Source organism: Opisthocomus hoazin, chromosome 3 (genome assembly GCF_030867145.1).
Source record: "Opisthocomus hoazin isolate bOpiHoa1 chromosome 3, bOpiHoa1.hap1, whole genome shotgun sequence".
Lineage (NCBI taxonomy): Eukaryota > Metazoa > Chordata > Aves > Opisthocomiformes > Opisthocomidae > Opisthocomus > Opisthocomus hoazin.
Window position 1 is genome coordinate 69,634,778 of NC_134416.1, and position 20,104 is coordinate 69,654,881.

Sequence of the window (20,104 nt, forward strand, 5' to 3'; positions counted from 1 at the left end):
ACCTTGTCAAGGGAGTGCTGCTTGGATGCCAAAAGTCAAACCAGCATCAGGTTATGGATGCTGGGATTTTAAAAGTCGACAATGCACAAGCGCTTATTTGCACTTGCAAGCAGCACAGACACCATCTTCAGTGACTGTCCCAGTGATTGAGTTACTGGCTGAGAAAATGCTGAATTTACGGAAGAAAAGATAGATTTTGCTGCCTTCAGACTCCCACCATGCAATAGATACCCACCCACACTTACTTAAGTGTGGAGAAATCTCTCATGTTTGCCCATCACGGCTACAAAGCAGGGCTCCTCGTCCGTCCCAGGGGACACCTTCCTCGAGCCTGGCCACAGTAAGCCAGATCCCATTATATCTCTTCCCAGCGTGCGACGATCTCGGAGGCGGCTGGGCAGCGAGCACAGAAACCTGCCAGGAGAAACAACCTCCCTCCACCCCCCCCATTTGGGTGCGCTCCCACTTGTGTTTATTCGGAAGGAGAGGGATGCTGACAAAACCTAATTAGCCACTGGAGGAGACGAAGCTAACGTTTCTGTTTGGGAGCGTGTTCCCTGCCCCGGGCTCCAGCTGCGTGACAGCAGCTCAAACACGGTAATTAAGATGAGCGTGGCTGAACGCACGGCCAGATTAATGAATGCAGAGGCCAGATTAATGAACGCAGAAACGACGCTGAAAACACATTCAGCTCTTCCCGGGGCGACGCACGGCCGGGTGCAAAGGCCGAATGGCCACCGGCGCACAGACGCGCGCCACACGCACAGTTTCCAGAGAGCTTTTCGAAACTTTGCATGAGCGACAGCGAAACGCCGGGTGAAGGCAGGCGCGGAAGGCCGGGTCCCAGGCTGAGGGTGACCTTTGGGCAGCGGGGCGTTCGAAGGTAAGCTGAAGCGTAACGTGTTTGCATCAGCCCTTGGGAACGAGCCAGGGACGGAAAGGGGAACTTAAGCGGGTCTAGGCTTTCCTCCGACCAGTAATACCATAAAAGCTCACTGGAAATAGAAAGACAAGACCTAAGGAAACGCCGGGGCTTATTTTTTTTTTTTTTTTAAATATGGAAACCAGGCTAAGCACTTCCACGCTCTACGAGAAAACACCAAATCAGTGTCGCGTGTCCCCCACGCCGCGCAGCTTTTCACATCCCCAGCCAACACTAACCGCCAAGATCTTCGCATTCCCAGCCCGCAGCCGCGGACCAGCACCCCCCCTCCCCTCCCCTCCCCGGCACCGGCCGCAGCGGAGACGGGACCCACTCCCGCGACAGCGGCTCCGCAGCCCCGTCGCCACCCCGCTCCCGCGCCCGTCCCGCGCCGGGCCCGGTACCTGTCGCTGCCGCCGGCGCTCACAGCCCGCCCCGTCCCGCAGCTGCCCCGCCGCCGCCCCCGCCGGCACCGCGCCGCCCCATCCCCGCCGCAGCGCCCGCCCGCGCGGCGGGCAGCGGCAGGATAAACGCCACCGGTGCTTTAAAATGAAAAAAAAAAGGAAAATTAAAGTAAAGAGGAGGAGGAGGAGGAGCGGGGGCTGCCCATCTCCCCTCGCAGCGCGCTGCCGCTCTGCCAGCGAGCGCGGCCGCCGACTGCTTTTCCTTGCGGAGCTGCGGGAGGGAGGGGGGAGGAGGAAGAGGAGGAGGAGGAGGAGGAGGAGGCAGCAGCGCTGCTGCGCGGCCGCGGCCCGGCCACCCGCCCCCGTGCGGGCGGGGCGGGGCGGAGGGGCGCGGAGCCCCCCGCGGTCCGTGTAGTCCCCTACCCCTCCCCCCCCGCCCCCCCGCTCGGTGGCTCCGCACAGTTTTTGGAGCCACCTGCGAGCCACCCCCCCGACCCTTCCCCCGGGGAGGGGTGCGGGGAACGGGCCGCCGCCGCCCCCCTTGCCCGCGGCCGCTGCGCTGCTGGCCGGAGCCTCCCTTGCCTTCAGCGGAGGGGGGCGAAAACGGGCTCTGAATTCGGGGTCTGGGAGGGCTGAAGTCAACAGCTAAAGGTGAACAGGAATGAAAGGACATCAACTGCTTATGTTTTTTTCCTTTGAGCACCTCTCCTGTGTTACCCTGAGAAAGAAAAAAAGGCAGGAATGCTGTATTTTCCCAGATATTGTGAGATATTTTCTTCAGATTCAGTCTTCCTTCCAAAATACGTAGTCCTAGTTCCTATAAATACATCTCTCCATAGAGGTAAGGATTCTGCATGTATTTATTGCTGCCCTTAGGACTTCTCCGTTTCTCTTCTGCGGCCTTTCTTCATTACCGACTTCACCTTGGCCACCACCCAACAGAAGTACCAAACACCCATGTCATATATTCTATACAATTTGCTGTTCCTCTTCCAATTTAAAGCTGCTGCGGAATCTGTGGGAATGGTAAAGGACACAATTTGGAGGGTGGCTTGAGGAGGCAGTGCTGACCCTCTCCCTCTGTGCCTGTATCTTTCCCCATTTGGGTCAGGATGGGTAAACTCACCCTTCCGAACACAAATGTTTTTCAATGGACCGCACAGACCTGTCACATGGGACGATGCCGTAGGGAGAAGTTTAGGAAACGACAAGAAAGAAAAGGAGTTGGGGTTTCAGAGAGCGTTATGGATGGGAAAAAAACCCTCACTGAATAAAAAATCCAAGCTGCCAATTCCAGCTGATCTATCACCTTAAGTAATTTTCAGCAGTAATAATGAACATGTGTTATTTATATTGTATGCTGAAAATAAACAGCACCCTGTCACCTTAACAACTAGAAATGAGAGAAAATGACTCCAGATTCGGTAAAAGCAGGAATGGGTGCTCCTCACGCTGGCGTGCAGACCTCTGGGTCCTACGGGCCGTTCCCAAGGTTTGCGAGTTCGGGTGGGCTCTGCAGCGATCACGGCTGTGGCTGCTCCAGAGGCACCCACTTCTCTGCTGGAGGAAGCGTAGGGGCCGCTGCCAGCACAGTGCTATGGCTGTAGCCCCAAGGTGAAGGTTTTAGGGCGACCTTTTCTACGTCCCTGTTTTGTGTGTTTCACGTCGGGCGTGAACTCTGAGGCCAAGGCGGAGAAGTCACTTTCTGGAAAAAGCAGCTGCGCGCTTCGGGCTGTGGAATGCCAGGGGGAGAGGAGAGGGAATATTTGTGGCAATGCTGAAAGCTATAAATGTCTCATCATGCATACTTAATATGCTTTTGAGTCCCTTTCAGCCTTTTAGGGGGTGGCAGCTCTCACTGTGGAAGCCCGGCTAATTTGTTAAAGGTTTCCTAGTGCCATATACTAATTGCAGCATCTTACCTCAACCTTGAGCCTCCTACAGTAGTTCCTGGCAATTATTCTGTGTGTAACCCGTGTTACAAATTCCCTCTGGCCCTTTTGGTCTTATCTTGCAGAAGATTTTTTGAACTCAAAGTCGCAGATGCAAACACTTCATTCACTTGCAGCCTCCTCTTTCACGGAAATACACTCTGTCCGATGCAAATACATGTGCTAGGGATGCAGGAGCTGTTTCTCTTGGTTTCTCAATACAGTTTTGCATAGCAAATGCAGCAAGCTGGTTTCCTCCTCTCCATCACCCCCAACCCTACACGCATTCCCACTTCTCTGCTCCCAGTGCTGTAGCTTGCCGAAACTCCTAGGAGACTGAGTTGGTTTACGGACGCTCTAGATAAAATCTTTGCCCCACTTAGTCCTTCTGAACATGTATTCATCCTGACACACATGCTTTTGAAAGGCTCCTGTCGGTCGTTCCACGTGTGTCTTGTTTTGCTAATTCAGTGGAAAATGCCAGAGAGCTCTCCCTCCCTCCACAATCCGGCAGGAACCGAAGCTGCCATTGTATTGTGCCCGTGATCATGCTACTACTTCTATAAATTATTCACCGCGTTGCAGCGTAATCTGCTGTTATGTTCAAAATAGGTCAGCGTGAATGTCCCCAGTGAGATTTGTAAGTGACAACAGCTGATTCTAGCTTTGTCTCTAGAAAACGGTGACCTCTACAAACCAGTAATTGCCAATTACGCTCCGTTTCCATCTCCCTGCCAGCTCCAGTGCACCTTCACAAACACCAATTCCCAGCAATGGTAACCCCACATTACACTGGAGAGAACCAAGCCAGAGTTTCTAAATTACCTGCCGGGCTGTGCCAGAGCACTTGGCTTTCTGATAGCCTTTGCTCCCTGGCCAAAGAGTAAATCAGGATTATCAGAGAAGAGATTATAGTGTGAGAATACCTAAATGCTCTGCTCCTCCCAGGCACCTTGGAAGGGCTAAGCAGGATTTTCTGGCTGATATGCATCAGCTACACACCGCTCTGGGGGGTGGATATAATGAGAAGTACTTCAGTTCTCCCATCGCCCCACGGGCTCCAGCCTGCTGAATGTCCCAAATCAGCAGAGCAGAAGGACCCGCTGGCTCTCAGGTCTGCTGCCAACAAGTCACCTAGAGAAACCTGGAAAGGGGGAGCAGGACCCAGTAGTCTGGACAGAGGTCTGAGAGGAAGCCTTTTTCCCCCGTAACATACTCTGAGGGGGACTCTGTGAGGAGCCCTGTGAAAACGTGGGATATTGCTGAAATTTCCCTGCTTACCGTAGGGCTGTGTGTCTGTTATGCAGGCACAAAGGCTTAGCCTGGTTCTAGGTGACTTCATTCCCCTGAAGGCGAAGGTCGGTGGTGGGTGGCAGTGCTCAGCAGACCATGCAGATAGTAATTCACAGAATCACAGAATCACAGAATGGTAGGGGTTGGAAGGGACCACTGTGGGTCATCTAGTCCAACCCCCCTGCCGAAGCAGGGTCACCTACAGCAGGCTGCACAGGACCTTGTCCAGGCAGGTCTTGAATATCTCCAGAGAAGGAGACTCCACATCCTCCCTGGGCAGCCTGTGCCAGGGCTCCGTCATCCTCGGAGGGAACAAGTTCTTCCTTAGGTTCAGACGGAACTTCCTATGCTTCAGTTTGTGCCCCTTGCCCCTTGTCCTGTCGCTGGGCACCACTGAAAAGAGTCTGGCCCCACCCTCCTGACACCCACCCTTAAGATATTTATAGGCATTTATAAGGTCCCCTGGCAGCCTTCTCTTCTTCAGGCTAAACAAGCCCAGCTCCCTCAGCCTCTCCTCGTAGGGGAGATGTTCCAGTCCCCTCATCATCCTTGTAGCCCTCCGCTGGATTCTCTCCAGTAGCTCCTCATCTTTCTTGAACTGGGGAGCCCAGAACTGAACACAGCACTCCAGATGGGGCCTCACGAGGGCAGAGTAGAGGGGGAGGAGAACCTCCCTCGACCTGCTGGCCACATGAGGACTCTCGTTAGCAGACCATGGCTTCGAGCTTTTGATGTCTGAGGTAGATCAGGCCTCCCTAGCCTTTAAGGAAGATGATTTGTATATGGGCTTTTTCTGTTGTAAATCCTCTTTGCTGTGTTGCTGTGTAACTCCCTTGCTCAGAAGCGGATGCCTGGAAGCACGTGGCATTTTCATATTGCTGACGGATACCCCATGGGACATCTCCAGCAGGTATCACACCCAGGAAAGCTTCCTGTGGGAACACAGGTAGCAAACCTGAACGCTCTCACCTGGAGAACTCCGTCCAAAAAAAGCGGCGAATGATCAGATTTGAGAGCAGGCAGCACAGCAGGTGCCAGAACCATCACTCGGAAAGGCTTTTAGGGGACAGGTAAAACATGAGAGCCTGACCCCTGCCATCAGCAAGCAGGGCAAGACGCAAGCTTTAACATGCTGCCCATACATAAGTTCACCATTGCTCTTTCCAGCTAACCGCAGTAAGGTGTTGTCACAACTCTCCTACTCTCTGTACTACGCCCTGTCTATGCTGCTCTTTGGGTTGACTCCGTTCCCATGTTTATACCTTCTCTGTCAGCTGAGCCTGCCCAGGACAGCTGGCTTGCACTCGTCGTCATCCTGTAATACTTTGTGCTCTCCTTCTAAAAGAGTTTGATACCCGCTGTTTTTTCACTGCTGATAGACATCCTCTAACCACTGTGCAACCATTTCCCCCCTTTTACTTCCCATCTCTGTGTTGCTGCTCCACCCTCAGGTTCCTCATTTCTCTTGATGTTGCTATTGCAAAGCTTTCTACCTGCAGCCCTCGGGGCACTTTGTGGGAAAAAGTTACTTGCGCTGATCTTCTGCAGTGATTCAGGAACAGACTCAGCCTGCTGGGACTTCTGGCCCAATGCTCAGCACAGCGGGACCTTTGCGAATGCCTCCAGTACAATGCAGTTGTTGTGCCCTGTGGCGTGGTGGTCAGGACACACTTGGTATACCAAGGAACAGCTATGGGTGTGGAGGGAGAGGGCTGGGGACAGAAAGAGGAGTTGCCTTTAGCTTTTAACATAGCACAAGAGATATAATGTTTTCCATAGGTAATCCTTCTTTTACGTCTTCTTTGTCCCACCTTGCTGCATTGTGGTGGGCTGAGACAGATAGCTGCCTGCAGAGCAAGACCATTTCCCACTGATGGCCTGTGCCTCTGGCAGCATTTGCAGGTACAAACACACACCCTACCTGCCCTCACGGACGTAACCTCGGAGAGCGGGACGAAGGACCCATCAATTGCTTTTTTTCCCCTAGAACTGTCTCCCTTTCCAAATCAGCCCCGATGCCTCTTCTGGGCAGGTTTTGGGTGGCAATGGGGAGGAGTTCGTGGAGGGTTGGAGGGAGCAGCACATTCCAGTTTCTCTGACTGCTTAGCAACCAGGGCTGGCTCAGCTGCTCTTAAGTGCATGCCAAGTGTGTGGATGGCATGTCTAGTGCTCCAGCTCCAGCCTTATGTTTTTCCCCTCTCTTGTTTTTGAAAAGCGTTCCTTGTTTTCTAATTAAGGCGCGCGAAAAACTGCTGGAAACTTATTTTTACTTTCCTGGACAGCTGGAAGCCAGCTACACAACGCGGTGATCAAAGCTACGGTAGTGATCAGAGATCTGAAGCGACAGGTACGGCGCTGTCGGCCTGCGTTTTGGGAGCGTGGCTGTCAAACGACCTCTTCCGTGCTGTTGGCGATGGGCTGGCTTGAAGTCCTGCTGCTGGACGCCCTCAAAACCCCCGTTCCCGCCTTGCCCGGAGGAGTGCGGGAAGTGGGGCGCAGCGCTTCCCGTGGGTCTGCGGAAAGCGAGGTGCCGGCCTGGGACTGCCCTTCCCAGTACAATCAACACGTATGAGATCAAGAAGGCCCTGTTAGACCATCTCCAGGAAAGGATTCAGCTTTGTAGGCAGAAAGTCAATCTGATCCCAGCTTCCTTGCTGGGATCCTCTTGCATCTTGAAGTCATCCCTTGTCACTGTCCTATCCCTTGCCCCTCGAGTGCCCAGACCCAGCTCCCTGCCACAAACCTCATCTCCCATCACTACGGCAGGCTGAGCTCCCCGCCGCAGCTGGGGGTCTCCTAGGGGTGGATGCCATCTCCACCCATGTTACCAGGCGGTAATGCCTGCTGCTGAAACTTGCTGCCTACATCAGGACTGCAGTTAAAACACGGACCCAGCCCCTGCGCACCTCCAGACTCCCCTTGCAGCCTCACCTGCACTCAAGAGGCAAATTCTGGACAATCTCTGAAGCTCAGAGGAGGAAAAAGCTCTTTTTTGTACATGCCCAAGTACGTTCTGGTTTGCAGCATGAGCTGCCGGCGCATGCATGACTGGGCCAGCCCCGTCGTCTTCCTCCCCACGCTATGAAGGAGGCTGTTGGCCTGGAAGGACCAAGGATCACGAAGGGTGGTTATTATAAGGGGCGAGACACTGTGGGACCAGTTATCAGCCACCAAAGGTTAGGTTCATGACCTGAGGTCTGTGACTGACAGAGCGGGTCGGGAGCACCCAGGGCTGTGGCTTGCCTTGCTGTGCCCTCCAGCAGCAGCTCAGAGACAGCCTCCACCTTCCTCTTCCTCCTGCTCCGCGTGTCCCACAGGTCACGGCAAGGAACGGAGGAGCTGCAGGGACGATGAGCGTGGTCTGGGGTAAATGATGGTCAGGTAGGAGAAGCACGCAGAAGCTGGGGTGGAGGGAAGGGAGCAAATAATGCCAGGAAAGTTTCAAAATCAAGTGCTGTGCAGGAGCCCTACAGTGCTGGATACCCCTATTCCTGCATGTTCCTAATGTGACTGTTTCATACCAGTAAACCCAGGAAGAGTCCTCTGGGACAAAGGCTCCAAGCAATTTCCATCCTCAGCTATGCTAGCATGAAACCAGAGTAGCCCTGAAATCCTTTCCAGCAGTGTGCGTGACCCGGCCGGGTCCTTGGTGAGCCAGCGACCCAAGCTGACCGCGCTCCTCTTTCCTCCTCCTGGGCTGGAGGTCCGCACAGAAGGACCGCAGCTTTGAGAAACGATTTTCATTCCCTTCCTGCCTCCAAGATACCGCCACGGCCCTCTCTTCCTCATCAGCACATATTTCTGTGGCTTAAATATAGCAAATATAAAACAAGTGCAGCACACGCAAAATGCCATTCGGGGGAGCGCGACGAACACACTGCCTCTGCAACGTAATGAGCCCCAAGAGCATCTGCCAAATATTTGGACTGAGATTCCAAAGGAGGGGTGGGGGTCCACAGCGTGGAGAATCTCGCGGCCAAACCCTCAGGCTGGTACCCTGGTGCATCATTCTGGGGGGATACGGGTTGCTCGCTGTCCAGCCTGCCTTTCGCCTGGAGGTGTTTAACCACTTGCAGCAGTTGTCTCCTCCAGGAAAGGTGAAGAGCAGCTTTTCGTGCCATGTCACCGGGGCTGTGAGCGGATTTGAATTAAAAAATCACAAATAACATGTAATGTAAAGCGAGGAAATTGTGTTTCTTTAGGGACGTGGTCTGGCTTTGTGGCTGGGGTTAGATGACACCAGTTAGGCCACACCAGCTTTTGAACATCTGACCCTGGGTACTATTTTCAGCGCAGTGATTTTTTAAGTGATTAATGACAGCAGCTTGGCACTAATCAGTGGCTGGTGTTGCTGATTAAGCTAACTCTTCCTTGGCTCACAACAGGCATCAGGAACAGAAAGGGCAGGAAGCTCCCCGAAGTGACAGAAGAGGCAGAGCAGATCAGGACCTCCTGAGCTGCCTGCTTTTCCATGGGAAAATTAAAAAAAAAACCCAAAACTGTAGCCATCCATCTCCAGAGCTGAGCTCAGCAGTGCTGCTCCTCTGGTGGCTTCGTTTCTCTTTGAGAATGTTTTTATTTGGACCCTTTTCAATATTCCCACCCATTTCAATAAAAAAAGGGCTTCACTTGTGAAGTGTATGCTAGTACTGCTTGTGTGGCACTCCTCGTGCCTGTTTGTAGGAGGATCTCAGAGATGCTATCTAGTTTCAAATCTATCTACATCTATAAAATCTCTCCTTTCTCCGAGATGCTCAAGAGAATGAAATCTGTTAGTTCAGTGTGAAAGCTGCGCGTTGTGACCTGATCCATCAGTCCTGATGTAACCCAAACTCCCCAAACAATTACATTTACAAATCAGACAGACTCTCCAGATGGCACCCCATAATTCAAGGAATCCCTAGAGGAAGCAGGCTGTGCTCCCTCTGGTCTTTACATCACCTCCATTAAGGAACTGCAGTGACCTCTGGTCGGCCGGCGATGTTAGAGACAGAAAAAGGTCTCACTTGCTCAGTGCTAGCTCCTTTAGCTCTGTGACGTTACCTGGGCCCTGTCCTATATTTTTCTTCTCGAGTGAGAAAACCCAGCAAGCAGAACTCTGAGACTTACAGGGAGCTCTCATGTAGCAAGACTGCGCGTCCACACACGGTCACAACCACCCTGCGAAAATGAACCCGGTGCCTTGCAGTTCGCATCCATGTTCTCAGCAGAGCTCTTCCACTGCCCCGAGCTACCACGAAGTGAGAAGGATGGGAACAAAGCTCCATTTATGCTGTGGAACCTGAATTCCAGCTAGCCTTGTTAGCCACCGGCATCTTACTCACAAACTGGAGGGCCACAGGGGAAAGACGTGAGCTTTTATAAGCTCGTCTCCAAGAGGATTCTGGAAAATCTTTCTGGAAGTCTTTGAAAACTTCATGTCTATGTTAATGACAATATATTCACAGAACTTTTAGCCATTCCATCGAGCCCCTCAGAGAGGCTGCCCCTCTCTCTTCCGCCACGGCCAGCTCTGACAGCCCTCCAGGGAGGCTCCCACATCGCTGCTCAGCCACCACTGTTCCTGAGCACTATTCTGCTTGCTCCCATATTGCACGGCATGACGAGAGGATCGCTTGCACAGAAGTTCATGGCTGCGGGCAACTTCCCCTCGAGCAGGGCGTGGGGCAGGCAGGAAGGCAGGGCTGTCCCTGAGGGGAGCCTGGCGTGGTGAAAGGGGATGTGTTGCAAGCCCGGGTGTGCGATGCCACACGCGCCTCAGGTGGTTTCATCTGAGGGTTTGGGGTAGTTTGGGGTTTTGCTTCCCAGGGAAGTCATTTCACCTGGATCAGGGAGGGGATTGTGGGCTTGAGTATTTGTGGGGCTGGGGTGTTTTCGGTGCCTTTTCTTCTCTGTGGGATGGGTTGTTATTAATACTAGACAGGCTCATGCGACACCGTGGCACGGGCACTAAAGGCCAGGCGATGTCCCGGCACGGTCTGGTGAGTGCTGCTGGAGCAAGCGACCCGGGCGCTGAGCTCCCACACCACAGTGACCAGGGCAGCACTAAGCATACACAGTTTCCCCAGCAGTTCGTGGGGCAAAACTAAGAGCACTGCTGTGCACTGGGGGAACCTAACACTAGACCTGTGTAGGCAGTACCCTATCTACTGAGTCCTGTTTAGAGGCAAAGTACAAGTAGAGCATCGCTTTAATGATAAGTGGCTGCTGCAGGGCTTCCTAGCAGGGACACGCTGTCACAAAAGCGAGGCTACCTGGCTCCTGCAGTGGATCTGCCTCCCACCACCGTGCCTGGGGACCAGCCGCCCCTATGGATGGGCATGCTGCCCTATGGGCACCAGCCATGCTGGTGCCCACCACTACCACAGGCAGGGAGCGAGCCAGGGTCCTCCAGCAGCTAATTAAGGAAAGGATCTCCTTTTCACAGAATCACAGAATGTTTTGGGTTGGAAGGGACCTCTGGGGATCATCGAGTCCAACGCCCCTGCCGAAGCAGGGTCACCTGGAACAGGTTGCACAGGACTTCATCCAGGCGGGGTTTGAACATCTCCAGAGGAGAATCCACAACCTCCCTGGGCAACTTGTTCCGGTGCTCCGTCACCCTCAGAGTGAAGAAGTTCTTCCTTGTGTCGAACTGGAACTTCCTGTGCTTCAGTTTGTGCCCGTTGTCCCTTTTCCTGTCACTGGGCACCACAGAAAAGAGTCTGGACCCGTCCTCCTGACACCCACCTTTAAGATACTTACAACAATAAATGCTTATAAATTTATAAGATCCCTCTCAGCCTTCTCTTATTCAGGCTGAACAAGCCCAGCTCCCTCAGCCTTTCCTCAGAGCAGAGGTGGTCCAGTCCCCTCATCATATTCATAGCCCTTTTCCAGCAGGTAATTAAAGAAAGGATCTCTGAATTGGCACCTCAAGAGGCCTCTTTTTTCCCTCCCCTGCTTTCCACACACAGACACACATGCACTGACTATTGACTATAAGGGCAACTTAAGGAAACCAGTTTGAGGAGCTGGGACTCTAAATATCTGAGAAAGTTGGAATTGAGGTGATTCAAACTGCCTAATTTGGATGCAGCCCAAATGTGTTTATCCCCTGCCATTTGTTCAGGCAGGGGCTGGGTCATAGTGGGACTTTCCCCAAAATCCCACTTCATTTTCTCACTCTATCTCTGTCGCTTCCTTTCTTGCCGCCTTACTTTTTGTCCTTCCATCTTTTTACCAACCATTTAAATTCTAGGCATCATATCCAAGCTCTGGGGCTCTGAACTTTCCACTTCCCAGACTACTTGCAATTAAACCATTGAGCAAGCCAACATCAGCCCTCGCAAGTTATGCAGCATTAAGCCTGTTGTGCTCAGGATTTCCATAGGGATTTTGCTTCACCTGTTATCCAGTTGCCAAAGACACAGGAATATCAGTGGCTCTTCACAGTGTAAATGTTTTCCTGCACCCTCCCCACTCGATCTTTTTTGGGGTGTGCAAATGCACACACACACACACACCCCGCAGCAGAAGGTCTGTAGGTCGAGCTGTGAATTTCAGCAGAGAGGAAGGATTGCTTAGGTGGCCGCCACAGTAGGAGCCCTCTTCAAACCATTTCCCTGCCCCTAGACACCAGATCAAGGCAATACGGCTTAAAATTCTGTGAGGCCTCTCCCCTCAAGTGATGATGAGAAGTAGGAGAAATCCTACCATTGGGAAACCTTCCCACCATCAACCTTCTAGTGCGACTGTGACATTGTCAAGTGCTTGATTACTCTTCCCCCTCTCTCTAATTCATGTTCTCGGGCTGTTTTCACTCCTCGCCTTTTAACTCTGCCCTTCCTGACCCGGCTGTTTTGTGCCTGTCACACCCTTGGTACGTCAACCACAAGGCTTTGGTTTTAGCATCCAGGCAGGCGGAAGCTCATTTCAGAGGCGGCTGAGCTGCGCCTCGAATTGTTAAAGGGGTGAAGTTGTTTACGCCACCAGCTCGTGCTTGCCAAGCCACATTTATTTTGTGACTTTACTGATGGGGCTGGGTGACAAAAGGCTTATGTTTCACAGAGCATTGTAAAGACACTCTCTAAAAACAAGAGGGAAAAAACAGGTGAAAATGATGGCAATTTTGCTTCAGCCTTTGGTGAGACACTTATTTTGCAGGCTTAGAAGCTGGCCCAAGCACACCTAATCTGTGGTTTCTCTCTGGCTTGTACGTACCTTCCTCTTTTCTCTGAGGGCTGGTTAAATGCCACTTGTTTATTTGACCTGTTTTTTCCCCTCACTGTTATTATTAGTGATCTAGAAATATCGTTGACAAATATGAGCCAAACAAGTTGCCTTCAAGACACGGAGAAGAAAACAACAAACAGATCAAAGATCTTTTAATTAAAAAATAGGGAGACAACAAAACAGAAAGTGTCTCATTTCAATCTTTTTTTAATTTTGGGCCTCAAAGACTCAATCATTTCTGCTTCAGACACAGAGCACAATGCCCTGTTAAAAATATCCCTCCAGCTGCCCCGGACAGCTGGAAGTGCCGGGGGTTGGAGCGCTGTGGGTGGGTCGGTGCGGGGGCACCCGGGGTGGTGTCTCCTCCGACCGCAAAAGGCTCTCTCACCCGTCTGCATAACTCTGTATCTGCCCATGGACCACAACCAGAAAGAAGCAGCTGCGAGAAGCAGGTGAGAGAAGCATTTAGCGTAAACAGGAATAAGCAAAAATGCTCCATAAGAGCACACCCTCTTGTCCACGCCGTCCTTGTCCTGCACGCTAAGTGGGTCTGCCCACACTCTTGGAGAAAGGTGCTTTAATCTGAGTTTATAGGCCGAACATCTCTCACCGTGACCTATCTATCTGGTTGAAGCAGACACCGTTGCCTTGGTGATGAAGTGATAGGACTTCTCTCCCTCTGGGCTGCAGTGAGTACGGCACACGCATTCTCCGTCTGCAGGAGCGTGAGATAAGCCGAAAGGACAGGTACGACTGGTGGGACCTGTAAACGTTTTCAGGACAATGATCCGTAGTCTCCCAGCAGTCAGTGAGGAGAAGCTCCCATGCTTAATACATTACAAGGCTGCTCATCTCTACTACCGCCTTCGCAGACGTGAGGCGCTCGTATGATGGAAAAATTAGACGTGTCTAATTTCACTCAGTTTGGGGTGAAAACATGGGAAAAACGGTATCTCTGTATGTCTCTGAGGTAGTGTCCTCTACTACCTGCTGACTACCACATCTGCTGGATTACCATACTGACACGTACACATCAGTATCCTTAGAAGACATAATTTGCTGAAAGTTGCATCAGTGTGATGTGCTCTGTGGGGAGGGGACGTACCTGAGCCGGCTCTCACCAAAGCAGGGCTCATGGATGAATGGCTGGCTAGCTACGGCAGAGAAAGAAGCCTGGTCCTGTGGGTCACGGGCAAGCTGTGACATTGATCTCCCCAGGTGACTTTTAGACAAGTCATTGCAGCTGTACGTCCAAGGAAAACATAGTGTCATCGGTTGCTTTAGGGGAAGAGACAGGTTGCCCAACCTGAATTGTTGCTGAACAAAGAGCATGTCTCAACTTTAAGTTCACATCTGAGACTTCATCCTCATTTTTCTCTAACATCATCAATGATGTTGCAATACCCCAGGCAGTGCACATAACCATGAGCAGCAGCTACCTTTCGATTCAGCTAAGCCTCAAAGCTGATCCCAAACCCCAGAGCTAAAACTCTTTTCTCTCTTAAAAAGGACAGGCAGGCTTTACAAGGATGTGAAGGCATCTGGTACATTTCTGCCGCCTACCTTAGAAGTCTGATGCAATTACAGTTCTGCTGGGAGCCTTGACGGGTGGCAGTGCTGGAATGTGTCTGTGTGCCCTAGCAGAACATCAGTCCTGGGCGAGGAGAGGGCCCTGGGACTCTGACACCTTTTGGTGCATCGTCGAAAGTGGGGCTCTGGTCTACTGAACTGGAGCAGGCACTTACTTACTAAACATTATGGAGAAGACAGCTTTGCTTTTTTTCCCCATACTTTGGAAACACAGGTAGGATTTTGTGTCGGCTCTGACCTGAGAGGCAGGTCGTGGTTACCGCCGGTACAACCAGAGGGCACGTACAGGAGGTGGGAAGCGGAGATGTGAGGAGAGGTCGGTGTGGAGCAGCTGTGTGAAAAGATCTGCAATAAATCACAATCTAATTTCTATTTCTCCTGTGCATTGTCAGTTTAGCTATGTTGATCACTGCTAACGAAATGCCTGGACCCGCATGATTGCTGTGTTTGCCGAGTGCCTGCGAACTATGTGCATGGATGTGTCTGCGCTGATCCAGAGGCTCCTGCTGTGCCAAGCGCCTGGCCTCCATCAGAGGCTGTGCTGGAGCAAAGGCATCATGCCTCCCTGTGAGCACTCAGCTCTCCTCCCGGGGCGAGCCAGGCTCTGCCAAGGGAGCCGACTCGTGCCCAAATCCCCCTCCCTCTCCGGACCCGGGAGCTGCAGGAGCCTCCCTGGCTCCTCAGCTTAGACAGACCCAAGGAAAACCCACGTCTGTTTGGCTGCAGGGATGAGGGGATGCTGTGATATTGGAAGTGATTTCTTTTTAATGAAATACAGCTTCAAAATCTCAGCCACTTAGAGTCACTAAAAATTAAAAAGCATTTTCCCCAAAGTAGGTGTTTTGACCATGTGTAAGACTAACTGAAGTCACTTGCCTTGAATTAACATAGTGAGTAAGGCCATGAAAGATCCAAAACATATCACTGTCTGTACCTTCAAGAGGCTAAAATAGTTCCTTCTAGAAACTTTTGCATGCTACAGCTGTGCCCTGTCAAACAATGGCTGTGTCGCCGGGGAGAGGGGGTTGTGCTTCACTGAGCCTAAGCACAGTCATTCGCAAAGCCTCCGCAGATCCTTTGAAGAACATGATAGCACAATGTAAGTGCAAGGTTGTTATTAGGAAACAAGAAAATTAGCTAACTGATTTTCTTTGAGGATGAACCTTTTCAAGCTTTGAATACCTATTGTAAGAGTCAGTCTGATTTTTTGTGAAGATACGTATAGTATGCTTTGTCACACCCAGCTCTGTGGCTTGGGATTTCAATGTACAATAAGGAAAAATGATGCTGTTGGAGCATAAGTAAGTGAAAATAGTGAAAATATCAATAATGCTGCAGAAAATACAGAAGTTTTCATCATATGTTTTTGTCTGCATGTGGGAAAATAGCAGTGCGAGCTTACGGCCTATATCAATAGTAAAATATTTTTCCCTTTATCTTTCCCAAAGGAGGATTTTAAACTGTAGCTCTGAAAAGGCCTATCCAAGGAGTTCTTTGCTGATTTTTTTTTTTAAATATTGAAACTCCAGAGGATTTCCAGAGAGCTATGAGTTAATGTTGTGTCACTAACAGTGTGATAGCCTGGCAGTGGTCCTGGCCTCATTACGGAATAGCTGATCTAAGAGTCATATAAGCAAAATTAAAGGAGATGGAATAAAATCAGCAACACTCATTAGTTTTACAGAAAATAATTGTGTTGGTAGTGTACTTAGCCTTTTGCAAGCAATAAGACTTGTTACTGCATGACGTCTTGACTAAGAAACTTGAAATAGAGTAGATCGATTCGGGACATAATGAATGGATCTGAAACAGGTCTGAATGATAGATGTAACCCAGCTGAGGAATCATCAAGGACGCCAGTTTCTAGCGAGGACCTGCATGGATTGATTCCATCCCTATGGGACTTAACTCTTTTTATGTGAGTGATCTGAAAGGGAACTTTAAACAGCGATTGACTGAATATGCGGGTGGCACAGTGTCTGGGCAAGTGGTAAATCACTCTGAGAACAAGCTACTTGAGAAAGTGAGCTGATTCATCTGGTTTTTAGTGTGGGCATAGCTGGGAGCAAAGGAGATAAGCCATAATTATGCGATAGTGTTGATCCTGTCCTGAGAAACTTTGATGCTGAAAGACTTCAGCATTAGAGAAGAAAGTCTGATGAAGAGGAGACCCTCATGTGATGCTGGGACACAAAAAGACTCAAGAAGTCCTCATACGTATTAGCTGTATATATATGTATATATGCATATATTTATAAAGTATGAGTGAACAGATCATGTAACTTCTGGATTTTTCCCTGGTGTAACAGTTTTGGAGCGGTGGGCTCCATGCTGGTGTCCACATCTCCAAGGGACATGGTCCCTAGAAGCACCATGAAAGTGCTTAAAAGATTAAAACTCACACTTTATAAAGAAACAGTCATTGATAACAGTCTGCTTGGCAAAGGGTAAGAGCGGTCTGAATATAGTCTGTGGATAGTTATATGAGACATTTAGATGTACAAGCAATAGGGAGTTCATTGCTCTCCTGGGCAAGATGGCAACAAACTCAGAAGAACTAGACAAATGTGCACTAGAAGAAATAAGATGTCGCTATCTTTAACTGTGACAGTAGCTAAGCACTAGGACAAGTTAAAAAGGCGGACGGGAGATGTGCCATCACCGCTTTCCAGATGCAGTCGGATGTGGAAAACCACCCCAAAGAAGCCCACGCCCTCCGAGCTTTGTCCTGTGCTGAGCTGGGAGTTGGAGCTCAGCACCTGACAAACACCCTGTCTGGCCTGAACATCTGCAACCGCGTTTTGGCTGGTGCCTGGGTCTCTGCGGCGTCACCAAAACCGGCACTGCTCCCCTCACTCGCATCCCACCCGATCCCAGGCAGCGTGCTGGGATGGATGTCCAGGGGCAACAGCGCTCCCGAAATAGCAGCGAAAAAGTTAATGTTTCCCTGCTAACCCGTTCAAGAGGGAGGAGAGGGGGCTGAAGGGGAAGGCTAGCACTTCGCCTGCCTGGTTTGGGCTTCCCAGCTGGTGGGTTTTGGAGCCAACAGACCCTCCGCCCGAGAGAGCAGCTGGGGTAGGTTTGTTCCCAGTTACACGTGGATGACTTGAAGAGGCTGTCACCAACTCACAGGCTGGTAGGATAACTCAGGTGGGAAGGGACCTCAGGAGATCATCTAGTCCAACCTCCTGCTCCAAGCAGGGTCATGGAGAGGTTTTTAAAATGTTCCTGCTTTTGAAAATCAAGCCTCCTCTAGCTGTTGCTGGATCAGCCCTGCCAGAAACAACTTAGCTGAGGGGCTGGGAAGGGTTTCCTAAGCACCGTCTCTCTCCCTTCAGATAATGCAATGCAACTGTTGAATAACCTGCACACTTTCCTCGCCTTCCCTCCTACGTTTCTGATTAAGAACATAGGCTAGAGGTTTCAGAAACAGCAATGGCGCCTGAATCCCACTGGGTCTCCAGAGCAGTTGAAAACGTCCACACCGAGTCGGAGCACGCAGCTGGTAATGCTGGGAAGCAGCACCCGCCTGCGTGAGGGCAGGATGCAGGGAATGCAGCAGAGTACTTTCAATGCCAGTTCATTTGCCCGGTGGCATCAAGTCTTCCCTGGATTATCAGGACTTTTTCCTGCATGCAAATGCTCTGACCTCTCCTTTCTGCAAATCCGCTGCCCCTCTGAGCCCGGACTGGGACACAGAGTGAGCAATGGGGGCATGTATACGTGAGAAATGCATTTGAGTAGAGACAGTACACCATTGAAACTGCTTTCTTTTCTGTGTCGATGCCTTTCACTGGGGCTCAGATAACTTGATTTGGCACTATTCACTGCTAAGTTTTCCTTACCAACCACAGCTGAGCTTTGTTTAAATGAGGTTTGCTGAAACTGTGCTGAAAGTGAGTTTAAAGGTTCACAGTCTTTGGAGCAGATCCAGGCAGCTCTTTGTGCTTGCAACTCCCTTGGAAACTACGGAGAGCTGGGGGCCGGGAGAAGATTTGCATGAGCAAGTTCTCCCCCCGGCCCCCACTCAAGTGCAAAGGGGAGCAGCAAGCAGCGGCAGAAATTAGACACCATGGGCCAGATTATTCCTCCTCCTCTGGGTCATCTCAGCTGCCTCTCTGCTATTTTGATCCAGTAGCACTCAGTACACATGTAAACGGCGGCGCAGGAGACAAGCAGTGAGGAACCAAACTCCAGCAGAAAGTTTTAAGGATAAGAAGCTATAGCACTGCTTCTGTGCCCTGGGTTGTGGCAGTCGGAGTGGAGGAGTCTAATTTTGCTAAGATAATTCAAGTAGCAAGTCGCCTTTAGCCCCTGTAAAGAGCCCCTACTACTTTAACAACAGCTGCACCTGCGGTGTTGAATGCCCAATGCGACGCTTTGCATAGTGCAGCCACTGTAGAAAACACACATGGTGTCCCCCCAGCTTTCTTCTTCTGCAGTAACCTCCTTGCTGAGGAAGCAAGCTGCTGAACCAGTGTGAAAGTTATTTTTATTGTATCTGGGGTGCTTTTGTTCTCCATTCTCTTAGGAAAAAAAGAAAGTCTGGTCACCCTGTGACCTTAGAGCCCATAGACAACTTCAGATTTACCCGAGAAATACCACCCAAGCTAGAAACTGGTTTCTGCTCTGAGCAGGAGAAGGATTAGTTTAATAAAAGATGACTTTACCTTCCCCAAAGGCATCATCTTCTTCTCCGGGTGCAGTCGGATCTTCTTGGGCATGCTGCATCGTGGCAAGGACGCAGCTCGGGGAGCAGCCAGAGCCGAGTGCTTGAACTGGTTCCTACGCTACCGCTTGACTATTTCCTTTCACCGGTTTCCTAAATATTTTGGTGGTAACAGCTTCCGCATCCGCACTTACGAAAATAGTCTCATTCATGTGAATAACGCTTCTTGTTTTTACAGACAGCCTTTGAGATGGGTTTTGAGGTGGGGTGTCCTTACTGCCAAGAGAGAAGTTGATTTTGAGAGCAGAGATGGGCAAGACGGGCTTAGAATGCACCCTGCCCTGTCGCCGGCAATGCCACTGCACAGCAGCAGCCCCGGCAGCCCAGGGTGTAGGGGTTTTGCATATGAATGCGAATCCTTTCTGGTGGCAGGGGTAGAGCTGGGGAACAACTCGCCCTGCTCGATCTGCAGAGCAGCTCGCTTTCACCCCAAGGACAGTCTGACCAGAGTAAACCCCCTGGGCTCTCTCAGTGCCATGCGTTCACGGGATTTTATTTTTCATTTAGCGCTGCAGAAGTGACAGCACGTTCTCACCGACGCTGGGGTGACCCGTGGTGATGGACATGTGGACAAGCTGGAAAGCCATAGGTGACGTCTGTTGTCCCATGGGCAGATACACTAGCAGGGACGTGATTCTTGCAGTTAGGCTTTCCCAAGTTACTGTCTTTGGTGCATTACCAAACCTAAGGACCTTCCTGCTGATCAGGTGAGCAATAGAAGAATATCGAAGTAAAACTTGCTGCCTGTCAATAACAGACATATTATTTGAGTATCTCTGTCACTACTAATTCTGCATCACACTGGTCCATTTAGTCGCTGTGTTTCCTGAACTTTACAAAGCAAGTTGACTCCTTCCTGCCAGGTCTCTCAATTTGTGAGAGGACCTTGCCTACAAACTAACTCACTCTAAACTTGCACAAAAATACTTTTGGGCTTCAGGTGGTGTCTGAACCTTGCACAGTCCTGCTGACTTCATTGGACCACTCGGGGATACTTATGTGCGTGTCTGTGCACATAGAG

The 20,104-nt window shown here is 50.9% G+C and overlaps 1 protein-coding gene across 3 annotated transcripts in view; it reads right to left on the reverse strand.

The window, feature by feature from the left end:
• RIPOR2 (RHO family interacting cell polarization regulator 2) overlaps positions 1-19,088 on the reverse strand; it is a 75,693-nt gene extending 56,605 nt beyond the window's left edge. Inside the window, exon 1 of one of the 3 annotated variants that reach the window (XM_075416601.1) lies at positions 19,025-19,084. Coding sequence is in view for 1 of the 3 variants with exons in the window: in XM_009939617.2 (XP_009937919.1) it covers positions 19,025-19,085 (61 nt within the window). In the remaining 2 variants the exon portion in view is untranslated. Of the gene's footprint in view, positions 1-19,024 lie in introns of all 3 variants that reach the window. The other 2 variants (XM_009939616.2, XM_009939617.2) reach the window with 2 other exon arrangements.
• Between the last annotated feature and the right edge of the window lie 1,016 nt (positions 19,089-20,104).